Source organism: Oncorhynchus mykiss, chromosome 19, assembly GCF_057628025.1.
Source record: "Oncorhynchus mykiss isolate SJ-2025 chromosome 19, ASM5762802v1, whole genome shotgun sequence".
NCBI lineage: Eukaryota > Metazoa > Chordata > Actinopteri > Salmoniformes > Salmonidae > Oncorhynchus > Oncorhynchus mykiss.
Window position 1 is genome coordinate 53,862,755 of NC_143040.1, and position 21,485 is coordinate 53,884,239.

The 21,485-nt window shown below is 43.8% G+C and overlaps 1 protein-coding gene across 1 annotated transcript in view; it reads left to right on the forward strand.

The window, feature by feature from the left end:
- The first annotated feature begins 246 nt into the window (after positions 1-246).
- Positions 247-21,485, forward strand: part of LOC149975235 (uncharacterized) — a 39,257-nt gene continuing 18,018 nt past the window's right edge. Inside the window, exon 1 of the mRNA XM_090209705.1 lies at positions 247-421. Coding sequence (XP_090065831.1) covers positions 247-421 — 175 coding nt within the window. The remainder of the gene's footprint in view (positions 422-21,485) is intronic.

Genomic DNA, 21,485 nt, shown 5'->3' on the forward strand with positions numbered 1-21,485 from the left:
TGGGTGGCCTGGTCCCGACTTTCCATGGAGGTGGCACAGATTGACACATGCTTCAAAAAGTGTATGATTCACCAGTATTTCCGATTTTCTTATGACACCAAAATCCCTCTTCAGCAATATTAAATATTTAGCATAATGATGAAACACTGGGGGCATGAGACATTTTGTAAGTTAAAGACTCATTCATAAACTACCTCCTCTTTAACCTCTCTTTAATTATCTAATTTATTTTAACATGTTCCCAGCATGCCTCTCTCAGCAGGTCTTTCCCATAGTGACCCATCCGGGGCCAGTAACGAGGGTTCCCAGTCCGGTGCCTGCAACGAGGGTCCCCGGTCCAGGGCCCGCAACGAGGGTCCTCACTCCGGGGCCCGCAGCAAGGGTCCCCAGTCCAGGGCCAGTAACGAGGGTTCCCAGTCCGGTGCCTGCAATGAGGGTCCCCAGTCCGGGGCCCGCAACGAGGGTCCCCAGTCCGGGATCGGCGACGAGGGTCCCGCACCAGAGCCGCCACCGCAGATAGATGCCCACCCAGACCCTCTCCTATAGGTTCAGATTTTGCGGCCGGAGTCTGCACCTTTGGGGGGGGGGGGGGGGGGGTACTGTCACGCGCTGACCTGAGAGAGACATTTTATTTCTCTATTTGGTCAGGTCAGGGTGTGATGTGGGGTGGGCATTCTATGTGTTGTTTTCTATGTTTCTGTTGATGGAATTTATATGAATGACTAGAATAATCCACTCTGAACCCCGAAGCCGTATAATCGTATGAGTATGAAATTGATTTGAATTATGTATGACCATAGTCTGTACAATATGTCTATAAACCTTATTTGAATATCAGACATACTGTCTGAGCAAGATTCAGTGCCGACCTTGGCTGGGGCCACTGAGAATACTTCCCAGTCTCCCTATCTTTAGGGAGGAGGGGGAGTAAGTCTCAGTTTATTTCTATGTTTTGGCCGGGTATGGTTCCCAATCAGGGACAGCTGTCTATCGTTGACTCTGATTGGGAATCATACTTAGGCAGCCCTTTTTCCCATCTGTGATTGTGGGTAGTAAACTTTTGTTAGTGGCACTATATCCCTGTTAAGCTTCACTGTCGTGTCTTTGTTTCTTGTTTTGTTGGCGACATTAAAATAAAAGGAAAATGTACGCTCACCACCCTGCACCTTGGTCTCCTTCCACCTTGGCCGTGACAGCACTGCTTTGCTTTATCTTGGCCAGGTCGCAGTTGTAAATTAGAATTTATTCTCAACTGGCCTACCTGGTTAAATAAAGGTTAACTAAAAATACAAAAAATTAAAAGGGGTGCTGCTAAATATGGACAATTATTTGAATGGAATTATTTTGTAACCATGATGATTTGGCAATATGTCAATTTTGGGATGAATGCATCATCTCAAGCTGAGCTACCTATGCTTCAAAAAGTGTATGATTCACCAGTATTTCCGATTTTCTTATGACACCAAAATCCCTCTTCAGCAATATTAAATATTTAGCATAATGATGAAACACTGGGGGCATGAGACATTTTGTAAGTTAAAGACCCATTCATAAACTACCTCCTCTTTAACCTCTCCTTAATTATCTAATTTATGTTAACATGTTCCCAGCATGCCTCTCTCAGCAGGTCTTTCCCATAGTGACCCGTCATCGCCTCCACTTCCACATTCCTCTACTTTGTTCCACTGTTTCTCTCACTTATCTGTGACTCCTCTCCTATACTTTACACCTCTATTGTAATGCTGGTCAGCTCTCTGTAATCCTGGCCCTGTCCAGGCTCTTCACACCTCTGTGTGGCCCCAATGGCCTGCACCCTAGAGCGGGATTAACTGACCAGTGACCCCATGCCCCCCCGCGGCTCTCTGCTCTATCCTCACAATGCTCCAGTGTCACCACTCTCCCCCGACGCTCCACTCCCTTTCCCCCTGACCCACTTAGCCCAGTCCACCTCTTTGTCCACCAGCCACCGGTCCCTGTGTTGCTTTACCAGAGGCGATAGAGACACCCCCCAGCCTGGTTACAGACGGGTGATGTAATGGTGAGACACCACCCCAGGGATGGCTGCAGTCTGGTGATGTCATAGCATGGTGAAACAGTCTGGTGTCTGGTGAGAGAAAATATTTAAACATGTGGATCTGGAGGATTCTGAAATGTTGCGGATGCAGCCAATATCATACATTCTCATTAGATCAACTCCATGTGACTCTAAGGCCCATGTCCAGATTCAGGTAGCAGTTATTTCAGTTCCTGGTTATCAACAAACCTAAAGGATTTAATAGAGCCTATCTATTTGTATTTATATTTATTATGGATCCCCATTAGCTGCTCCCTTACTCTTCCTGGGGTCCAGCTAAATTAAATCAGTTATACATTTTTTTAAACATTACAATACATTCACAACCGATTTCACAACATATTAAGTGTGTGCCCTCAGGCCCCTACTCTACTACCACATATCTACAACACAAAATCCATGTGTACGTGTGTGCATAGTGTGAATGTTATTGTGTGTTTGTATGCATGAGTCTGTGGTTATGTTTGTGTTGCTTCATGCATATATTTTCTATTTTCTATACTGTAGCTGGCATTGCATCACCATGCACTCAAAACAATGTCTTGAGGGATCTCATCTCATGTACAGGCAAGAAATCTCTTTCCACCTGTCAGAGTGCCTTGTTGTGTACTGTAACTTTACGCTGGGGGCTGTTCACAGTAGCATATATCTCTATAAACTTTCCACAGGACTTCGTTGTTATGCTCGAATTGTGTGTGTATTGTTTGTTTGGAGGAAGAGGTCTAGGAGAGGCAGCACTGACCAATGTAGGGTGCCATCCTGTGACCTGCTAAAAGAGAACTAATGAAAAATGTATGCAAGAAATACGACCGGCAGTTTTGTTTTGCCATTTACAGTGCCGTCAGAAAGTATTCACACCCCTTGACTTGTTCCACATTTTGTTGTGTTACAGCCTAAATTAAACATGTATTAAATGTAGGTGTTTTGTCACTGGCCTACACAAAATATCCCATAATGTCGAAGTGGAATTATGTCTTCAGACATTTTTACAAATTCATAAAAAATGAAAAGCTATTCAACTCCTTTGTTATGGCAAGCCTAAATAAGTTTAGGAGTAAAAATGTGTTTAACAGAACAGATCTCATAATAAGTTGCATGGACTCAAAAGCAGATTCAACCATAAAGACCAGGGAGGTTTTCCAATGCCTTGCAAAGCAGGGGGCAAATAATGGGCAAATGTTGCACAATTCAGGTGTGGAAAGCTCTTAGAGACTTACCCAGAACGACTCACAGCTACAATCGCTGCCAAAGGTGCTCCTACAATTGACTCAGGGGTGTGAATAAATGAGATATTTCTGTATTTAATTTTCAATAAATTTGCAAAGATTTCTAAAAACATGTCTTCACATTGTCTTTATGGGGTATGGTGTGTATATGGGTGAGGATTTTTTAAAACATTTAATCCATTTTGAACTCAGGCTGTAACACAAAATGTGGTTTAAGTGAAACGGTATGAAGACTTTCTGAAAGCACTGTAAATGCTCCAGGGGTCATGTTCTTTCATCTATTTTATTTGTTGACCCCTCCAGGCATGAAGCGACCATACAGTGAATGAGGATTGGTTCTATGGTCATGTAGAGGGAGTAACAAGAGAGGAGGCTCCAGTTTACAGCACCACTTATTTATAACTGCCATGCAGAATATTTCACTGAGGCGCTGATCAGGTTTTACAGTGGGCAGTAAAGCACTCAGTGAGCTCACCACATTGCCACATCAATCATTACTGAGACACACACACTAGGATAGTGGAGACACACATCAGGGTAATGCCAGAGCCAGGCAGGGGAGAAATCATTAGCTCCTGAGAGTCTCACTCCATCACGTAAATTACATTCCTTCATAATAGGCGAATAATCCTCTTAACATTGATAAAACAGTAAAAAGCTGATTCAAACACTGCTGCTGTTTAATTCAAATAACTTAAGCAATTTCATTTTACAAATCTATTAGATAATGGGATTTCTTTTTACCCAATTGATGGGATTGACATCGATTCTTCAAATCAATATGGTTTGTCAGTTCTTGTTTGTGTGTAAAAAAACGTGAGCGTGTGTGTGTTTGAGAGAGAGTTTGTGTGTGAATGTGTGTGCGTGTCCATGCACCCGCTCATGTATGTGAGTGTGTGTGAGTGAGAGAGCGAGCGAGAGAGCGAGAGCGCGATAGAGAGGGAGAGAGAAAGAGAGAGAGAGATGTGCAGGCATGCCTGCTTGAGTGTGTGTGTTTTTAAGGCACATGTCTTCTTCTGGGGTTCTCCTGTCCTGGTGAGGCATGCTAGGGCCTGTACAGTAATAGACACACACACACCCACCCAGCTGCCCCTCACCTCGCACGGGCATGGCTATTTCTGATCCACAGAGTTAGCCAAAGGCGTGGGGGGACAGAGGGGTCAGCAATGCACTCTCTCCCTTCAGATCGCACCCATCTTCTCCCTCTGATGTCCCACATTCCTACACATGCCCAAACTGCTCCACCTCTCCCTTACACCCCTCCCTCAATCATTGAAATGGCTCTCAAGTCCCTCAGACAAGTAACATGCATTAGATGTATTACTACTTACACCAAACAGCACTGATGGGGGAAATGTATTAGAGATGTATAGATTCAGTGCTGTGTACTACTACTACTGTACTGTAGGTGGTGAGGTCATCACTGTGAGGTATGCTGGACTGGCTCACTGTCACTTTCCTAATTGGAATGGCAAAGAGAGTGTAATATCTGTGTTTAGTCAAGATCTCTATCTCCTTAACAGAATTAGATCAGACCATGTTTATCGGCTGTGTACATTTGAGTGACATCATTTTAGACATACAAACATGTGGTATACACTGAGTGTACAAAACATTGTTCTCTCTACTACCGCACAGCGAGTGATACCGGAATGCCAAGTCTAGGTCCAAGAGGCTTCTAAACAGCTTCTACCCCCAAGCCATAAGACTCCTGAGCAGCTAATCAAATGGCTACCCAGACTATTTGCATTGCCCCCCTACGCAGCTGCTACTCTCTGTTATGATCTATGCATAGCCACTTTAATAACTGTACCTACATGTACATAATTACCTCAATTACCTCGACACCGGTGCCCCCCGCACATTGACACATTGACTCTGTACCGGTACCCCATGTATATAGCCCCGCTATTTTTGTTTACTGCTGCTCTTTATTATTTGTTATTCTTATCTCTTACTTTTTTAAATGTATTTTCTTAAAACTGCATTGTTGTTTAATTTCACTGCAAGGTCTACTACACTTGTCGTATTCGGCGCATGTGACAAATTATATTTGATTTGATTTTGATTAAGAACACTGTACTGATATTGAGTTGCTCCCCATGTTGCCCTCAGAACAGCCTCAATTCATCAGGGCATGGACTCTACAAGATGCCGAAAGCGTTCCACAGGGATGCTGGCACATGTTGACTCCGATGCTTCCCACAGTTGTGTCAAGTTGGCTGGATGTCCTTTGGGTGGTGGACCATTCTTGATGCATACTAGAAACTGTTAAGTGTGAAAAACCCAGCAGTGTTGACACACTCAAACTGGTGCGCCTGGCACCTACTACCATACCCCGTTCAAAGGCACTTGAATATTTTGTCTTGCCTATTCACCCTCTAATTGGCACACATACACAATCCATGTCTCAAGGCTTACAAATCCTTCTATAACCTGTCTCCTCCCCTTCATCTACACTGTTTGAAGTGGATTTAACAAGAAACATCAATAAGGGATCATAGCTTTCAACTGGATTCACCTTGTTGGTCTGTCATGGAAAGAGCAGGTGTTCCTAATGTTTGTACACTCCGAGTATGCATGCAATATGCCAATGACACATGACCAGTGTCTGTCCTCAAAGAGTTTCCCCTGCACAGATGGCTGCTGATCTCCTGCTCTGCCAGATCACTCCCCAAAATGGCCCAGTGTATGTGGAGGCCCCATGCCTACAGTGACGTTTCTCCATCCTTCAAAGGGTTAATGGACAGGTGACTGTGACAGCGGTAGAGGGATATGTGGGGGTGTGGTAGGAGGGGTGCGGTAGCTCCTGGTACACCAAGTTCTCCAATGGAACCCAGGGACCCCCACCAGTTGCCTGGTAATCTTGAGGGCAGCCCCAAATGGCATGATGAAATGACAGCAGCTGTTGTTTTTGTTGGCAAGGCCAAAACTATGGCCAGATTCACCATGGGACCACCGAAAGGGATCCCAGCCGCGCGGCTCAGCCACCTCTTGTTGCTCCAGGCTGGGAAACTGAGCGCCACAGCGGGCGGGCAAAGGCTCCATTATGGGCCATCAAATATTAATCTGCCATACGGCACTGAGCCGATGGGCCCTCTCCTTCTGCACCGTGCAGCTTACCCCACAGAAGGCTGGGAGCAGAGCACACTGACTGACTCTGAAAACAACAACAATAGAGTGGTAATAAGTCTCATTGTTCTGCAATGCCATCTGTCTTCAAACAGCTATGATTGAACCATTTTTGACTTCTCAAATTGACTATGTCTTGTGATGTATTGGTTAATACTGGCAGACTTGACACCCCTATCTGAAATACAGCTATCAGTTGCACTGGATCCTGATGGGTATGGTGTAAAAGGGTGTTAACAACTCTACGAAGCAATTAGCACTAATCTGATAATAATCAAGCCTGGAATGATCCTAAGCTTTAAGAAGCTAAATGCATTTAATTGACTAATTGGACTTTTGACAGTTTAATGGAGGGTGTGTTTGACCCTTTGAGCTGGCCACATGTTATTCAGTGTTAATAAGGAACTAATGGACACGACATCCATTAATGAAGAAGCCAATGGCATCCCCCAATGGACAGACACGTGGATCAATTTGTTGATGAGTTAAACCATAAGCGTCTAAGCCGGGGAGGGAGGGAATTGTTTTAAGGTCATACGAAGGATCATTTTTCAACTTGATTTTTAATTTTAAGAGCCCTTCAAGTATAAAAAAAATATATCTCTCAGATATAGGACAGACACTAGTGAATCTGTTATTCAATGATTTTCTATTGGCTAATAGCAGTAATGCCAAATTCAATGTTCCATCCAATAATTGTTGTGTATATAAGAAAGATCAGGACACAATTTATTTATATTTTCTTTACATTTATTTGACCCCTTATTTTTGGCACTAAACAGTCTACGCCCTGTTTAAGCCGGGGGAAGGGGGGGTTCTACTAAGCTATATGGAATTGTTTTAAGAAGGTCATACCAAGGATCATTTTGCTATTTGATTTTGAATTGTAAGACCCTTTGAAGTATCAAACAATTATATAAATAAATTATTTGGTGTAATGTTTTATTTGGCATCAATACAAGCAGTGAACATTTGAAATTCACCTTCACCTTTGATGCGCATGAATCTTGACATTTTGATTAAGAGGGAGGGGAGTGGTTTTAGCACGGATCTATCAGGAAGCCGACGGACAGAAATTCCCTGTTACGCGGAGACAGCTTCCACCCTACACCCCTAAAAAAGAGCCTCCCCATTAGCATACGCAGGATTTGCAGTACACAGAGTGACTATGACAAACATGCCGACTATCTGGATGAGCGTTTCAGACAGCGGGGTTACCCAGAGGAATGGCTGCATGACGCAAGGGAACGTTATAAAAATATGACCCATGATGACAGCCTCACGCCCAAACCTCCCCGCCCTCCTGACCAACGCGTTCAATGCTTCCTTGGTAAACAGTTCGACCCGATCATTAAAAAACACTGGCACATCTTGAACACTGATCCACAACTGGAAAAGACGTTTAAAGAACTCCAGTGGGTAGTCTTCAGACGCGCCCACAACGTCAGTCAAATGGTGGTGAGGTCTGATCTTTCACCAGTGCCACGTGGTACCTTTCTAGACAATGTGCCGGACGGTAACTATGTATGTGGCGGATGTACCCTTTGTAACTTTACGAACAAATGCACAATGTTCAATCGCCCTATTATCGGCAAGGCCATTAAGATTAAGGGCATCATTATGTTCCACAAAAATTGTTGTTTTACCTGATCAAGCTTATTTGTGGTGTATGCTATCTAGGAAAAACAAAACAAGCTCTGAAAACAAGGATAGCAGATCACAGGAGTAATATCAGGACCCTTGACCAGAGAAACCCTGTAGCTGCGCAATTCATGGAGGCTCGTCCCAACATTAGCTCTTTGAGATACATTGACATCGAACATGTTAAGACTCCCAGGAGGAGGCAGATACTGATAATCTCTTATTGAGAAGATAATTGTATTGGATTCACCATTTGTGTACCATGTTTCCTAGAAGTCTGAACTAAGAATTTGATATGAGACCATTTCTTACCTGAATATGTCACTTTGATTTGTACCTGTTATGTAATGACTACTGACAATGCCTACTGGGAAACCTTAAAGCATCTCATCAGAGGGGAGCCTCTGCAAGCTATTAAAGTATGATATAAATGGTTGCCATTTTCTAACAAATAATTCATTTTCTCAAGCTTTAGGAAGCACATTACATCGTTGAGCCATTGAGAAGTGGAGGGGGGCGGAGCAGACTTCCACAGGAGAAGAATTCTACAGCGAGCTAATAAGGATGTAAAAGCAAGAATATCGGCATGTTTGGGGTCCAAGGAGAACAAGTCTTCTGGAATACCAAAAACAGCTATCAGGGACAAGGCTGCAGGTTCATTTTAAGCACCTCAGATAAAGTTTTAAAAATAGAATCCCAGTAATTTTGTAGTTTAGAGCATTGAATGAACATGTGACTAAGGTCACATGGTGAGACATGACATCTATCACTCTCATCATTTACATGCACCCTATGAAAAATGCACCCTATGTAAAACCTTAAATTGTATGAGACCAAGATGTAGTGGAGCGTACTCTATCAATCGCCTCATCCCACCATTCCGGTGTAAATTCAACACCCATTTCCCGTTACCAAGCTGATTTAATTTTGTTAGTGGAGTGTTTGTCCAATGACAAAATACACAGATAGATCTGAGAAATGACTGCATTCTGTCGAAGTAATAGAGTCAATATGCCATCCCAGGGTTGGCAAGGGGTGGAGCAGGGAAGCCAGAAAATTGGGAGGAGACACAATGCCTAATTTGAAGGTAACGGAAAAAGTGAACTGGAGGCAGAGTATGTAGAGGCCAGGTTGGGAAAACTAGAAAAACATATATTTACATATCAGTCTTGGAAGGACTTAATACCTTTCCTTGTCCAGTAAGAGAAAGCATTATCTATTAGAGAAGCGGGGAATAAGTGATTCTTATCAATAGGACCCATAGTAAATGCAGCAGAGAATTAAACATTTCGAAACTGGTACCAAAGTGTGGAAAGCACTACAGGTTTGTAAGTATAGCGAGAGGGAGATGTTGGGAGAGAAGAGCAAAGTAAAGCAGGAAGAGAAGACGAAATACAAGAATGTGCCTCTAGGTGGCACCATGGGGTATCTGGAGCATGTAACCAGAATGGCAATTTCTAAAAGTTGGCTGCCCAGTAATAGCATAAAAAGTTGGTTAGTGCAAGCTTTCCACTAAACTTGCACCTCTGAGGTAAAGATCTACTGACTCTGGGTACCTTTCCTCCCCAGATAAAAAATACTTTGGTAAAAACAATGGGATAGATTGAAATAGAGGAATTTGGGTAAACTGTTCATTTTTACAGCGTTAATCCTTCCTATACATGATAGTGGTAAACTACCCCATCTCTGAAAATCAGTTTTCATTTGCGCAAGAAGGGGAGCAAAGTTTGCAGAAAAAGAGCATGTCATGAACGAGTTACGTTCACTCCAAGAGCGGCTAAATTGAAAGGGCAAGTCTGTCTGCTGGAGCTGTAGCGCTGCCGGATTGATTGGGAAGCAATCACTTTCTGGAGATTAAGCTTGTAACCGGAGAAGGAGCCAAAGTTCTCCAGAATAGAAAGGATAGAATGTAAACAGGTTACAGGGTTATTTACATAAAGTAACAAATCATTTGCATATAATGACAACCTATGTTCAACCCCTTCCCGTGTTACACCTTGGAAAGAGGAGGATGCCCGTAAACCTCCTGAAAGGGGCTCAATGGCGACGGCGAAAAATAACCCACTTGGTAATTTTGTAAATATATATTATTTTCTGGAACTGTTATTCAATTATTGGAGATACACAAATTGTTTAAGCACCAACCATGCGTCACATCCGCAATGGTCATGTGAGGTGAACTCTGTATATTTTCGGATGTGAGCTCTCAGTTTGACCCGACGAAGATCCGTTTCGGATCGAAATGTCAATAATTCGGTGAATTGGGAGCTTTAACAGTGTGCGGGCCTTCTTGTTCTATACTAGTATTCTTTATTAGCCCAGCACCTATGTTTTTAAGGATGTGCGTATGACCACACACTTTTCTTACTGCTATTAGCCCACACAAACTCATTGGATTCACTACATGGAAGAACAGATAGCCCCCCCCAAAAAAATCTAAGGGAAGTGTGTTCTGAAGTGTCTATCCTATATCTGAGAGATATAAGAATGATCAGAATATATCTGTATGTTTTTACATGTATTTAGACTCAAATCAAATTGTATTTGTCACATGCGCTGAATACAACAGGTGTAGTGTAGACCTTACAGTGAAATGCTATCTTACAAGACCTTAACCAACAATGCAGTTTTAAGAAAATACCCCCCAAAAAGTAAGAGATAAGAATCACAAATAATTAAAGAGCAGCAGTAAATAACAATAGCGGGGTGATATACAGGGAGTACAGGTACAATGTATGGAATATGTACATTTATTAAAGTGACTATGCATAGATGATAACAGAGTAGCAGCAGCATAGAAGAAGGGGGGGGGGGGGGGCAATGCAAATAGTCTCGGTAGCCATATAATTAGCTGTTCAGGAGTCTTATGGCTTGGGGGTAGAAGCTGTTTAGAAGCCTCTTAGACCTAGACTTAGCGCTCCGGTACCGCTGGCCGTGCGATAGCAGAGAGAACAGTCTATGACTAGAGTGTCTGGAGTCTTTGACAATTTTTAGGGCCTTCCTCTGACACCTCCTGGTATAGAGGTCCTGGATGGCAGGAAGCTTGGCCACGGTAATGTACTGGGCCGTACTCACTACCCTCTGTAGTGCCTTGTGGTCGGAAGCCAATTAGTTGCTATACTATGCAGTGATGCAACCCATCAGGATGCTCTTGATGGTGCTACTGGTGGTAAAACTTTTTGAGGATCTGAGGACCCATGTCAAATCTTTTCAGTCTCCTGACGGGGAATAGGTTCTGTTGTGCCCTCTTCACGACTGTCTTGGTGTGCTTGGAACATGTTATTTTGTTGGTGATGTGGACACCAAGGAACTTGAAGCTCTCAACCTGCTCCACTACAGCCCCATCGATGAGAATGGGGGCATGCTCAGTCCTCATTTTCCTGTTGTCCACAATTATCTCCTTTGTCTTGATCACGTTTAGGGAAAAGTTGTTGTCCTTGCACCACACGGTCAGGTCTCTGACCTTCCTACAGGCTGTCTCATTGTTGTCGGTGATCAGGCCTACCACTGTTGTGTCATCAGCAAACGTAATGATGATGTTGGAGTCGTGCCTGGCCATGCAGTCATGAGTGAACAGGGTGTACAGGATGGGACTGAGCATGCACCTCTGAGGGGCCCCCGTGTTTAGGATCAGTGTGGCGGAGGGGTTGTTACCTACCCTAACCACCAGGGGGCGGCGCGCCAGGAAGTCCAGGATCCAGTTGCAGAGGGAGGTGTTCAGTACCAGGGTCCTTATCTTAGTGATGAGCTTTGAGGGCACTATGGTTTTGAACGCTGAGCTGTAGTCAATGAATAGCATTCTCACAAAGGAGTTCCTTTGTCCACGTGTGAAAGGGCAGTGTGGAGTGCAATAGAGATTGCATCATCTGTGGATCTGTTGGTGCGGTATGCAAATTGGAGAGGATCTAGGGTTTCTGGGATAATGGTGTTGATCAGTCTTTCAAAGCATTTCATGGCTACAGACGTGAGTGCTACGGGTAATAATTTAGGCAGGTTACCTTAGTGTTCTTGGGCGCAGGGACTATGGTGGTCTGCTTGAAACATGTTGGTATTACAGACTCAGACAGGGACAGGTTGAAAATGTCAGTGAAGACACATGCCAGTTGGTCAGCGCATGCTCGGAGTACAAGTCCTGGTAATCCGTCTGGCCCTCTGGCCTTGTGAATGTTGACCTGTTTAAAGGTCTTACTCACATCGGCTGCGGAGAGCGTGATCACAGTCGTCCAGAACAGCTGATGCTCTCAAGCTTGTTTCAGTGTTACTTGCCTCGAAGCGAGCATAGAAGTTATTTAGCTCGTCTGGTAGGCTCAATGTGCCCTCAATAACCCCTTATTTTTGTCACTAAATAGTCTCCATATACTGTACTTCCATAAAGATTTACTACTGGTACCTGAGGCCTGGGGGTGTCCTAGAGCAAAACAACCGACATGTACTGTACGTGTTAGTGACTCTCACCGTTACACAGAGTGGAATATATATTATATTATTGTGTGTAGCCCAAATTGTTCAGATGCTACTGAGAGAAGTTGACAGGTCAGCTGTACTGAATTCAGACAAGTCACAAGATGCTTGAGGGGGTCGTTTAGCAAAACGGTAGAGCAAAATGGAGAACACCATCATGTTCGTGAAAGTCAGTAGGCCAAACCGTTCGGATGCTACAGACAATTTTGTGAGAAGACAGAGTTTTGGGATGTCTCATGGTCTGATAAACACCACTCTAGCTCTGCCACCTTTCACCAGATGTGGAAGTGTTACATACGGACGCGGTGGATTCAGACGCATCCAATGAAAAAAAACATATCTTTAGCTTAAAATGCTGGTTTTGTATGGGGATGTTTGTATTACGCTAATTAGATTTCCACGGGGGCTAGGACATCGACCGTAGGTTTACTTGGAGAGTGCTGCTGACTGTCAATAACAGCTCAATCAATAAATCCCTCCATGCAGGCCCAGCCATATCCATCCCATAAGCAGTTCTTAAACGTGTTTAGTGTTGCCGCCTGGGCACTAATCACCTTATCTCCCTGGCAGGCTTGTTCTAACCACATTAAAAACCACCATGGCTCTCCCTCCCTCTACCCCCCTGTACACCCTCTACCCCTTTCTCTGTATGTTCTCCTCTGTCTGGGGATTCTGTCTCAAATGATTTGTAGTATAACTACAGATATTTCCTGAGCATCTGATCTGATAATAAGACTTTTTTTTAACGTAATACCACAGTAGAAAACAGTTTTTTTACGCAAAATTGAACGCTGGTGCATGAACTACAGGTAAGGATTGTGCAGTGAAATAATGTTTCATCGACCCTGGAGGGCAGTGTGAGACACACTAATTCTCCATGAATGTATGGCTAGAATGTACTGTACCCACCGCCGCCAAACAAACGTGCCTAGCCTAGGCAAATCAGATGAGTTTCTACACAAGAATAAACCCAGTTCTGCTCTGGCCACATGACTGACCAGTTGGCTTGTAACATAATGTTCTGACCACTCAGTTTGCTGTGTTTGTCCATGTGACGGAGGCTGTTTACCTGGTACAGATTAACTTGAGCCTCTGAGGTGAGTCAACTTTGATGGCTACACGAATAGAGCACCTATATTGATTGTTTATAATATTTGATTGGTATCTAGTATACTGCCTGGTAATAGCTGTTATATGAATAATTGAATTATTGCACATGCATGCACAAAGCCAGACAAAAACACATACACCCGCAACCATACTGCTGTGGGGAAGCACTTGTAGATGCACATGAACGCTCTCTATTTATGCACTGTACACATAGCCTAAACATTTTACACACTTAAATGGATACTCTTCCGGCCTAGTCTAGCTGAGGTAATTTACAGTGTGATTGAGGGACACAAGGGAGCCATTATAGCGATGGAGAGTTAGGCAGCAGCACACACGCCTGGCTGAAACCTGAGATGCTGGCCCTCTGAAAAACCTAAGTGCCCCCAGCTGCAGGGGATCACACCCCGTATCTACACAACCTGGAGATTAACCTCTCTGACACATGTACACACACACACACACTTGCTGTCCAAACTAAATATAGAGCGAGGACAATTGTTAGCACAAACTATATTTAATGGCAAAAGAACAGTTACTTTCAATGCTATTATGACATTTCACAATATGTTATAGACATGCTTCCAGATTTCACAGATCTGTCTTCTCTATGCCAAGGACACGTGTCTCCAATACAGGGACTTTCTGTCCATTAAATAATCTACTGTGGCTCTTCAAAGCAAACTATTTGCATGTACAGTCATGGCCAAAAGTTTTGAGAATGACACAAATGTTAATTTTCACAAAGTCTGCTGCCTCAGTGTGTATGATGGCAATTTGCATATACTCCAGAATGTTATGAAGGGTGATCAGATGAATTGCAATTAATTTCAAAGTCCCTCTTTGCCATGCAAATGAACTGAATCCCCCAAAAACATTTCCACTTGCAATTCAGCCCTGCCACAAAAGGACCAGCTGACATCATGTCAGTGATTCTCTCGTTAACACAGGTGTGAGTGTTGATGAGGACAAGGCTGGAAATCACTCTGTCATGCTAATTGAGTTCAAATAACAGACTGGAAGCTTCAAAAGGAGGGTTGTGCTTGGAATCATTGTTCTTCCTCTGTCACCCATGGTTACCTGCAAGGGAACACGTACCGTCATCATTACTTTGCACAAAAAAAGGGCTTCACAGGCAAGGATATTGCTGCCAGTAAGATTGCACCTAAATCAACCATTTATCAGATCATCAAGAACTTCAAGGAGAGCGGTTCAATTGTTGTGAAGAAGGCTTCAGGACGCCCAAGAAAGTCCAGCAAGCGCCAGGACCGTCTCCTAAAGTTGATTCAGCTGCGGGATTGGGGCACCACTAGTACAGAGCTTGCTCAGGAATGGCAGCAGGCAGGTGTGAGTGCATCTGAACGCACAGTGAGGCGAAGACTTTTGGAGGATGGCCTGGTGTCAAGAAGGGCAGCAAATAAGCCGCTTCTCTCCAGGAAAAACATCAGGGACAGACTGATACTCTGCAAAAGGTACAGGGATTGGACTGCTGAGGACTGTGGTAAAGTCATTTTCTCTGATGAATCCCCTTTCCGATTGTTTGGGGCATCCGGAAAAAAGCTTGTCAGGAGAAGACAAGGTGAGAGCTACCATCAGTCCTGTGTCATGCCAACAGTAAAGCATCCTGAGACCATTCATATGTGGGGTTGCTTCTCAGCCAAGGGAGTGGGCTCACTCACAATTCTGCCTAAGAACACAGCCATGAATAAAGAATAGTACCAACATATCCTTCTAGTGCTACTTCTCCCAACCATCCAGGGACAGTTTGGTGACGAACAATGCCTTTTCCAGCATGATGGAGCACCTTGCCATAAGGCAAAAGTGATAACCAAGTGGCTCGGGGAAAAAAACATCGATATTTTGGGTCCATGGCCAGGAAACTCCCAGACCTTAATCCCATTGAGAATTTGTGGTCAATACTGAAGAGGCAGGCGGACAAACAAAACCCCACAAATTCTGACAAACTACAAGCATTGATTATGCAAGAATGGGCTGCCATGAGTCATTCTCAAACTTTTGGCCACGACTATGTATCACACAGAATAATGGTCCCATCAAGTCTTTGTACCAACTGGATGCACGCAAAAGGCTATCTCAAACAAAACACCATTTCCAAACAACCAAACAAAACCCTCCCATTTTGAAAATTGGACTTATGAATTAATGATATACTTCTTTGACTTTTTCCACGTTATATTGCGTTACAACCTGAATTTATAATTTATCACATTTAGATTTTAATATAGATTCATGTCAAAGTAGAATTGTTTTAAAAATGTTTACAAATTAAAACATGGAAAGCTGAAATGTCTTGATTCAACAAGTACTCAACCACTTTGTTATGGCAAGCTTAAACAACTTCAGGAGTAAACATGTGCATAATAAGTTAGATAATAAGTTGCATGGCCTAATTATGTTTGCAATAATGGTGTTTAACATTATTTTTTAATGACTACCCCATCTCTGTGCCCCACACATACAATTATCACTAAGGTCACTCAGTCAAACAGTGAATTTCAAGCACAGATACAACGACAAACACCAGGGAGGTTTTCCAATGTCTCGCAAAGAAGAACACCTATTGGTAGATGGGAAAAATAAAAGCAGACACTGAATATCCCTCTGAGCATGATCAAGTTATTAAATACACTTTGGATGGTGTATTAATACACCCAGTCACAACAAAGATAGTGGGGTGCTTCCTAATTCTGTTGACGGAGATGAAGGGACCCTCTCAGGGATTTCACCATGAGGCCAATTTTAACCAGTTACAGCTTTTGTAACGGTTTTCTTCTGGTGAAAGAGAGGCGGACCAAAATACAGCGTGATTATTTTTGTACATCTTTAATAAAGATGAAAATACAACAACCTACAAAACAAGAAACGTGAAAAAACCAAAACAGTCCTATCTGGTGCCACAAAGACAGGAACAATCACCCACAAAACCCAACACAAAACAGGCTACCTAAATATGGTTCCCAATCAGAGACAATGACTAACACCTGCCTCTGATTGAGAACCATATCAGGCCAAACATAGAAATAGACAAACCAGACACACAACATAGAATGCCCACCCAGCTCACGTCCTGACCAACACTAAAACAAGGAAAACACACAAGAACGATGGTCAGAACGTGACAGCTTTAAATGGCTGTGATAGGAGAAAACTGAGGATGGATCAACAACATTGTAGTTACTCCACAATAGTAACCTAAATGACAGAGTGAAAAGAAGGAAACCTGTACAGAATACAAATATTCCAAAACATGCATCCTGTTTGCAAAAAGGCACTGAGTCTCACTCTTCATATTTTTAAGCATGGTGGTGGTTGTATCATGTTATGGGTATGTTTTTCATTGGCAAGGACTATGGCGTTTTTGGGGGGGATTAAAAATAAAAGGAATGGCCTCCCGAGTGGCGCCGCGGTCTAAGGCACTGCAGTGCTTGAGGCGTCACTACAGATCCGGGTTTGATCCTTGGCTGTGTCACAGCCGGACACGACCGGAAGGCCCATGAGTTGAAGCACAATTGGCCAAGCGTCGTCCGGGTTATGGGAGGGTTTGGCTGGCCGGGATGTCCTTATCCCATCTCGCTCTAGCAACTCCTGTGGCAGGACAGGCGCATGCACTCTGACACGGTCGCCAGTTGTACACTGTTTCCTCCGACACATTGGTGTGGCTGGCTTCCTGGTTAATCAAGAAGTGTGTCAAGAAGCAGTGCGGCTTGGCAGGGTCATTCTCGGAAGACGCATGGCTCTAGACCTTCGCTTCTCCTGAGTCCATACAGGAGTTGCAGCGATGGGACAAGTCTGTAACTACCAATTGGATATCATGAAATTGGGGATAAAAAATTGTAAATTCTTTATTTAAATAAAAAGAATAGAGCTAAGCACAGGAAAAGTCCTAGCGGAAAACCTGGTTCAGTCTGCTTTCCAACAAACACTGGGAGACAAATCCACCTTTCAGCAGGACAATAACCTAAAACGCAAGGCCAATTATACACTGGAGTTACTTACTAAGACAACATTGAATGTTCCTGAGTGGCCTAGTTACAGTTGACTTAAATCGGCTTGAAAATCTATGGCAAGACTTGAAAATGGCTGTCTAGCAATGATCAACAACCAACTTGACAGTGCTTGATTTATTTGTATTTTTATGAATAATAATTTTAAAAGAATCATGTATTGTACAATCCAGGTTTCCAAAGCTATTAGAGACTTGCCTAGAAAGACACAGCGGTCATCGCCGCCAAAGGTGATTCTAACATGTATTGACTAAGGGGGTTGAATACTTATCTAATCATATTATTTTTTCCTTCCACTTTGAAATTACAGACTATTTTCTTTAGTTCGTATTCTTCAATTCAATCCATTTGAATCCCACTTTGTAACACAAAAAAATGTGGACAAACAATGTAAATATAAACAAACACTATATAGCCTTAAGCACATGGTTAAGTAGAGTAGATGTTCGTCCACCCGCACAAATCAAATTAGCATAATTAAAAAATCCCCATAAAAATCTGTCAGTATGAACTAGAGATATCAGTTTCTTTGCATTGGATGCATCTCAATCCGCCGCATCAGCACTTCCGCATCTGCGGTGAAAGGTGACAGACCTTGAGCAGTGTTGGTCAGACCATGAGACATGTCGAAAATCCGTCTTCTCAAACGGGTTGGCAAACTATTATGACAACTCTATGGAAGGATGAGACTCTCACGAAGAAGATGGGGTTCTCGTTTTGCTTTACGACTCCCTCAAGCGTATTGGGACTCGTCTGAAGTTGGTACAGCCGATTTGCCAACTGTAGCATCCGAACAGTTTGGGCTACACACTAATTTGACTCTCACAAACACATAGATGTCTGTTGAATTGCCATAGGATGCACAAATGCCTCACAAGCCTCATCTGAAGGTCGCCAGATACCAGTTGATATAACTAATGGAAGTACAGTACCAGTCAAAAGTTTGGACACACCTACTCATTCAAGGGGTTTTCTTTCATTTGACTATTTTCTACATTGTAGAATAATAGTGAAGACATCAAAACTATGAAATAACACATATGGAATCATGTATTAACCAAAAATATATTTTATATTTGAGATTCTTCAAAGTAGCCACCCTTTGCCTTGATGACAGCTTTGCAAACTGTCATAGTGGCATTGACTAAAATACAGTAGAATACAGTATATACATATGAAATGAGTAAAACAGTATGTAAACAGTATTAAAGTGACCAGTGTTCCATTATTGAAGTGACCAGTGATTCTATGTCTATGTACATATGGCAGCAGCCTCTAAGGTACAGGGTTAAGTAACCAGTTGGTAGCCGGCTAGTGACAGTCACTAAGTTCAGGGCAGGGTACTGGGGGGAGACCAGCTAGTGATGGCTATTATAACAGTCTGATGGCCTTTAGAGAGAAGCTGTTTTTCAGTTTCTTGGTCCCAGCTTTAATGAACCTGTACCGACCTTGCCTTCTGGATGATAGCAGGATGAACAGCGCGGGTGGTTGATGTCCTTGATGATCTTTTTGGACTTCCTGTGACATCGGGTGCTATAGGTAACCTGGAGAGCAGGCAGTGCGCCCCCAGGTGATGCGTTGGGCAAACCGCACCACCCTCTGGAGAGCCTTGCGGTTGTGGGCAGTGCAGTTGCCGTACCAGGCTGTGATAAAGCCTGACAGGATGCTCTCAATGGTGCATCTGTAAAAGTTTGTGAGGGTGTTAAGGGCCAAGCTGAATTTCTTAAGCCTTCTGAGGTTGAAGAGGCACTGTTGCGTCTTCTTCATCTTTTCACCTTTTCCACTGCGACACCCTCTGCTGTCTCCTTAAATCCACAATCAGCTTCATTTTGTTGACGTTGAGGGAGAGGTTATTTTCCTGGCACCCTCCCCTACTCCCTGTAGGCTGTCTCGTCATTGTTGGTAATCAGGCCTACTACGGTTGTGTCGTCTGCAAACTTGATGATTGAGTTGGAGACGTGCGTGGCCACGCAGTCATATGTGAACAGGGAGTACAGGAGGGGGCTGAGCACGCACCATTGTGGAGCCCCTTTGTTAAGGATCAGTGTAGTGGAGGTGTTGTTTTCTACCTTCACCACCCGGGCACGGCCTGTCAGGAAGTCCAGGACCCAGTTGCACAGGGTGGGGTTCAGACCCAGCTTGGAGGGTACTATGGTGTTTAATGCTAAGCAAGAGTCAAAGAACAACATTCTTACATAAGTATTCCTCTTGTCCAGATGGGATAGGGCAGTGTGCAGTAAGATAGCGATTGCATCGTCTGTGGATCTATTGGGGCAGTATGCAAATTGAAGTGGGTCTAGGGTGTCAGATAAGGTGGAGGTGATATGATCCATAACTAGCCTGTCAAAGCACTTCATGATGACAGAAGTGAGAGCTACGGGGTGATAGTAATTTAGTTGTTACCCTTTGCCTTCTTGAGTACAGGAACAATGGTGGACATCTTGGAGCAAGTGGGGACAGCAGACTGGGATAGGGAGAGATTGAATATGTTCCTGTATGTTGTTATGATCCCACCACGTCTTGTTAATCATAAGGCATACACCCCCGCCCTTCTTCTTACCAGAGAGATGCTTGTTTCTGTCGGCGCGATGCGGGAAGAAACCAGGTGGCTGTACTGACTCAGATAGCGTGTCTTGAGTGAGCCATGTTTCCATGAAACAGAGAACGTTACAGTCTCGGATGTCTCTCTGGAATGCTACCCTTGCTCGGATTTCGTCTACCTTGTTGTCAAGAGACTGGACATTGGCGAGTAGAATGCTCGGGAGCGGTGCGCAATGTGCCTGTCTACGGAACCTGACCAGAAGACTGCTCCGTCTGCCCCTTCTACGGCGCCCTTGTTTTGGGTCGCCGGCTGTAATCCGATCCATTGTCCTGGGTGGTAGGCCAAACAGAGGATCCGCTTCGGGAAAATCGTATTCCTGGTCGTAATGTTGGTGAGTTGACATTGCTCTTATATCTAATAGTTCCTCCCGACTGTATGTAATAAAACCTAGAACCTAAGGAATAACACATTAAAAAAACAAAATACTGCATAGTTTCCTAGGAACGCGAAGCGAGGCGGCCATCTCTGTCGGCGCCGGAAGTGGAGTCAAGGGGTATGTGGATTAAGTCAAGGGGTATGAAATCTTTATGAAGGTACTGTACTTGTAAGGCAAGAGGAAATGGTCTACAGTCAATCACGGACTACAAAAGAAAAATCAGCCCCGTCGTGGATCACGATGCCTTGCTCCCAGACAGACTAAACAACTTTTTTGCTCGCTTTGAATATAGTGCCACTGACACGGCCCACTACCAAAGACTGTGGGCTCTCCTTCACTGTGGCCAAAGTGAGTAAAACATTTAAACGTGTTAACTCTCGCAAGGCTGCAGGCCCAGACAGCATCCCCGGCCATGTCCTCAGAGCATGCGAAGACCAGTTGGCTGGTGTGTTTACAGACATATTCAATCAATCCTTATCCCAGTCTGCTGTCCCCACATACCTCAAGAGGGCCACCATTGTTCCTGTTCCCAAGAAAGCTAAGGTAACTGAGCTAAACGACTACTTCACTTCCGTCCTCATGAAGTGCTTTGAGAGACTAGTCAAGGACCATATCACCTCCACCCTACCTGACACCCTAGACCCACTCCAATTTGCTTACCGCCCCAATAGGTCCACAGACGACGCAATCGCCATCACACTGCACACTGCCCTAACCCATCTAGACAAGAGGAATACCTATGTAAGAATGCTGTTCATCGATTACAGCTCAGCATTTAACACCATAGTTTCCTCCAAACTCGTCATCAAGCTCGAGACCCTGGGTCTCGACCCCGCCC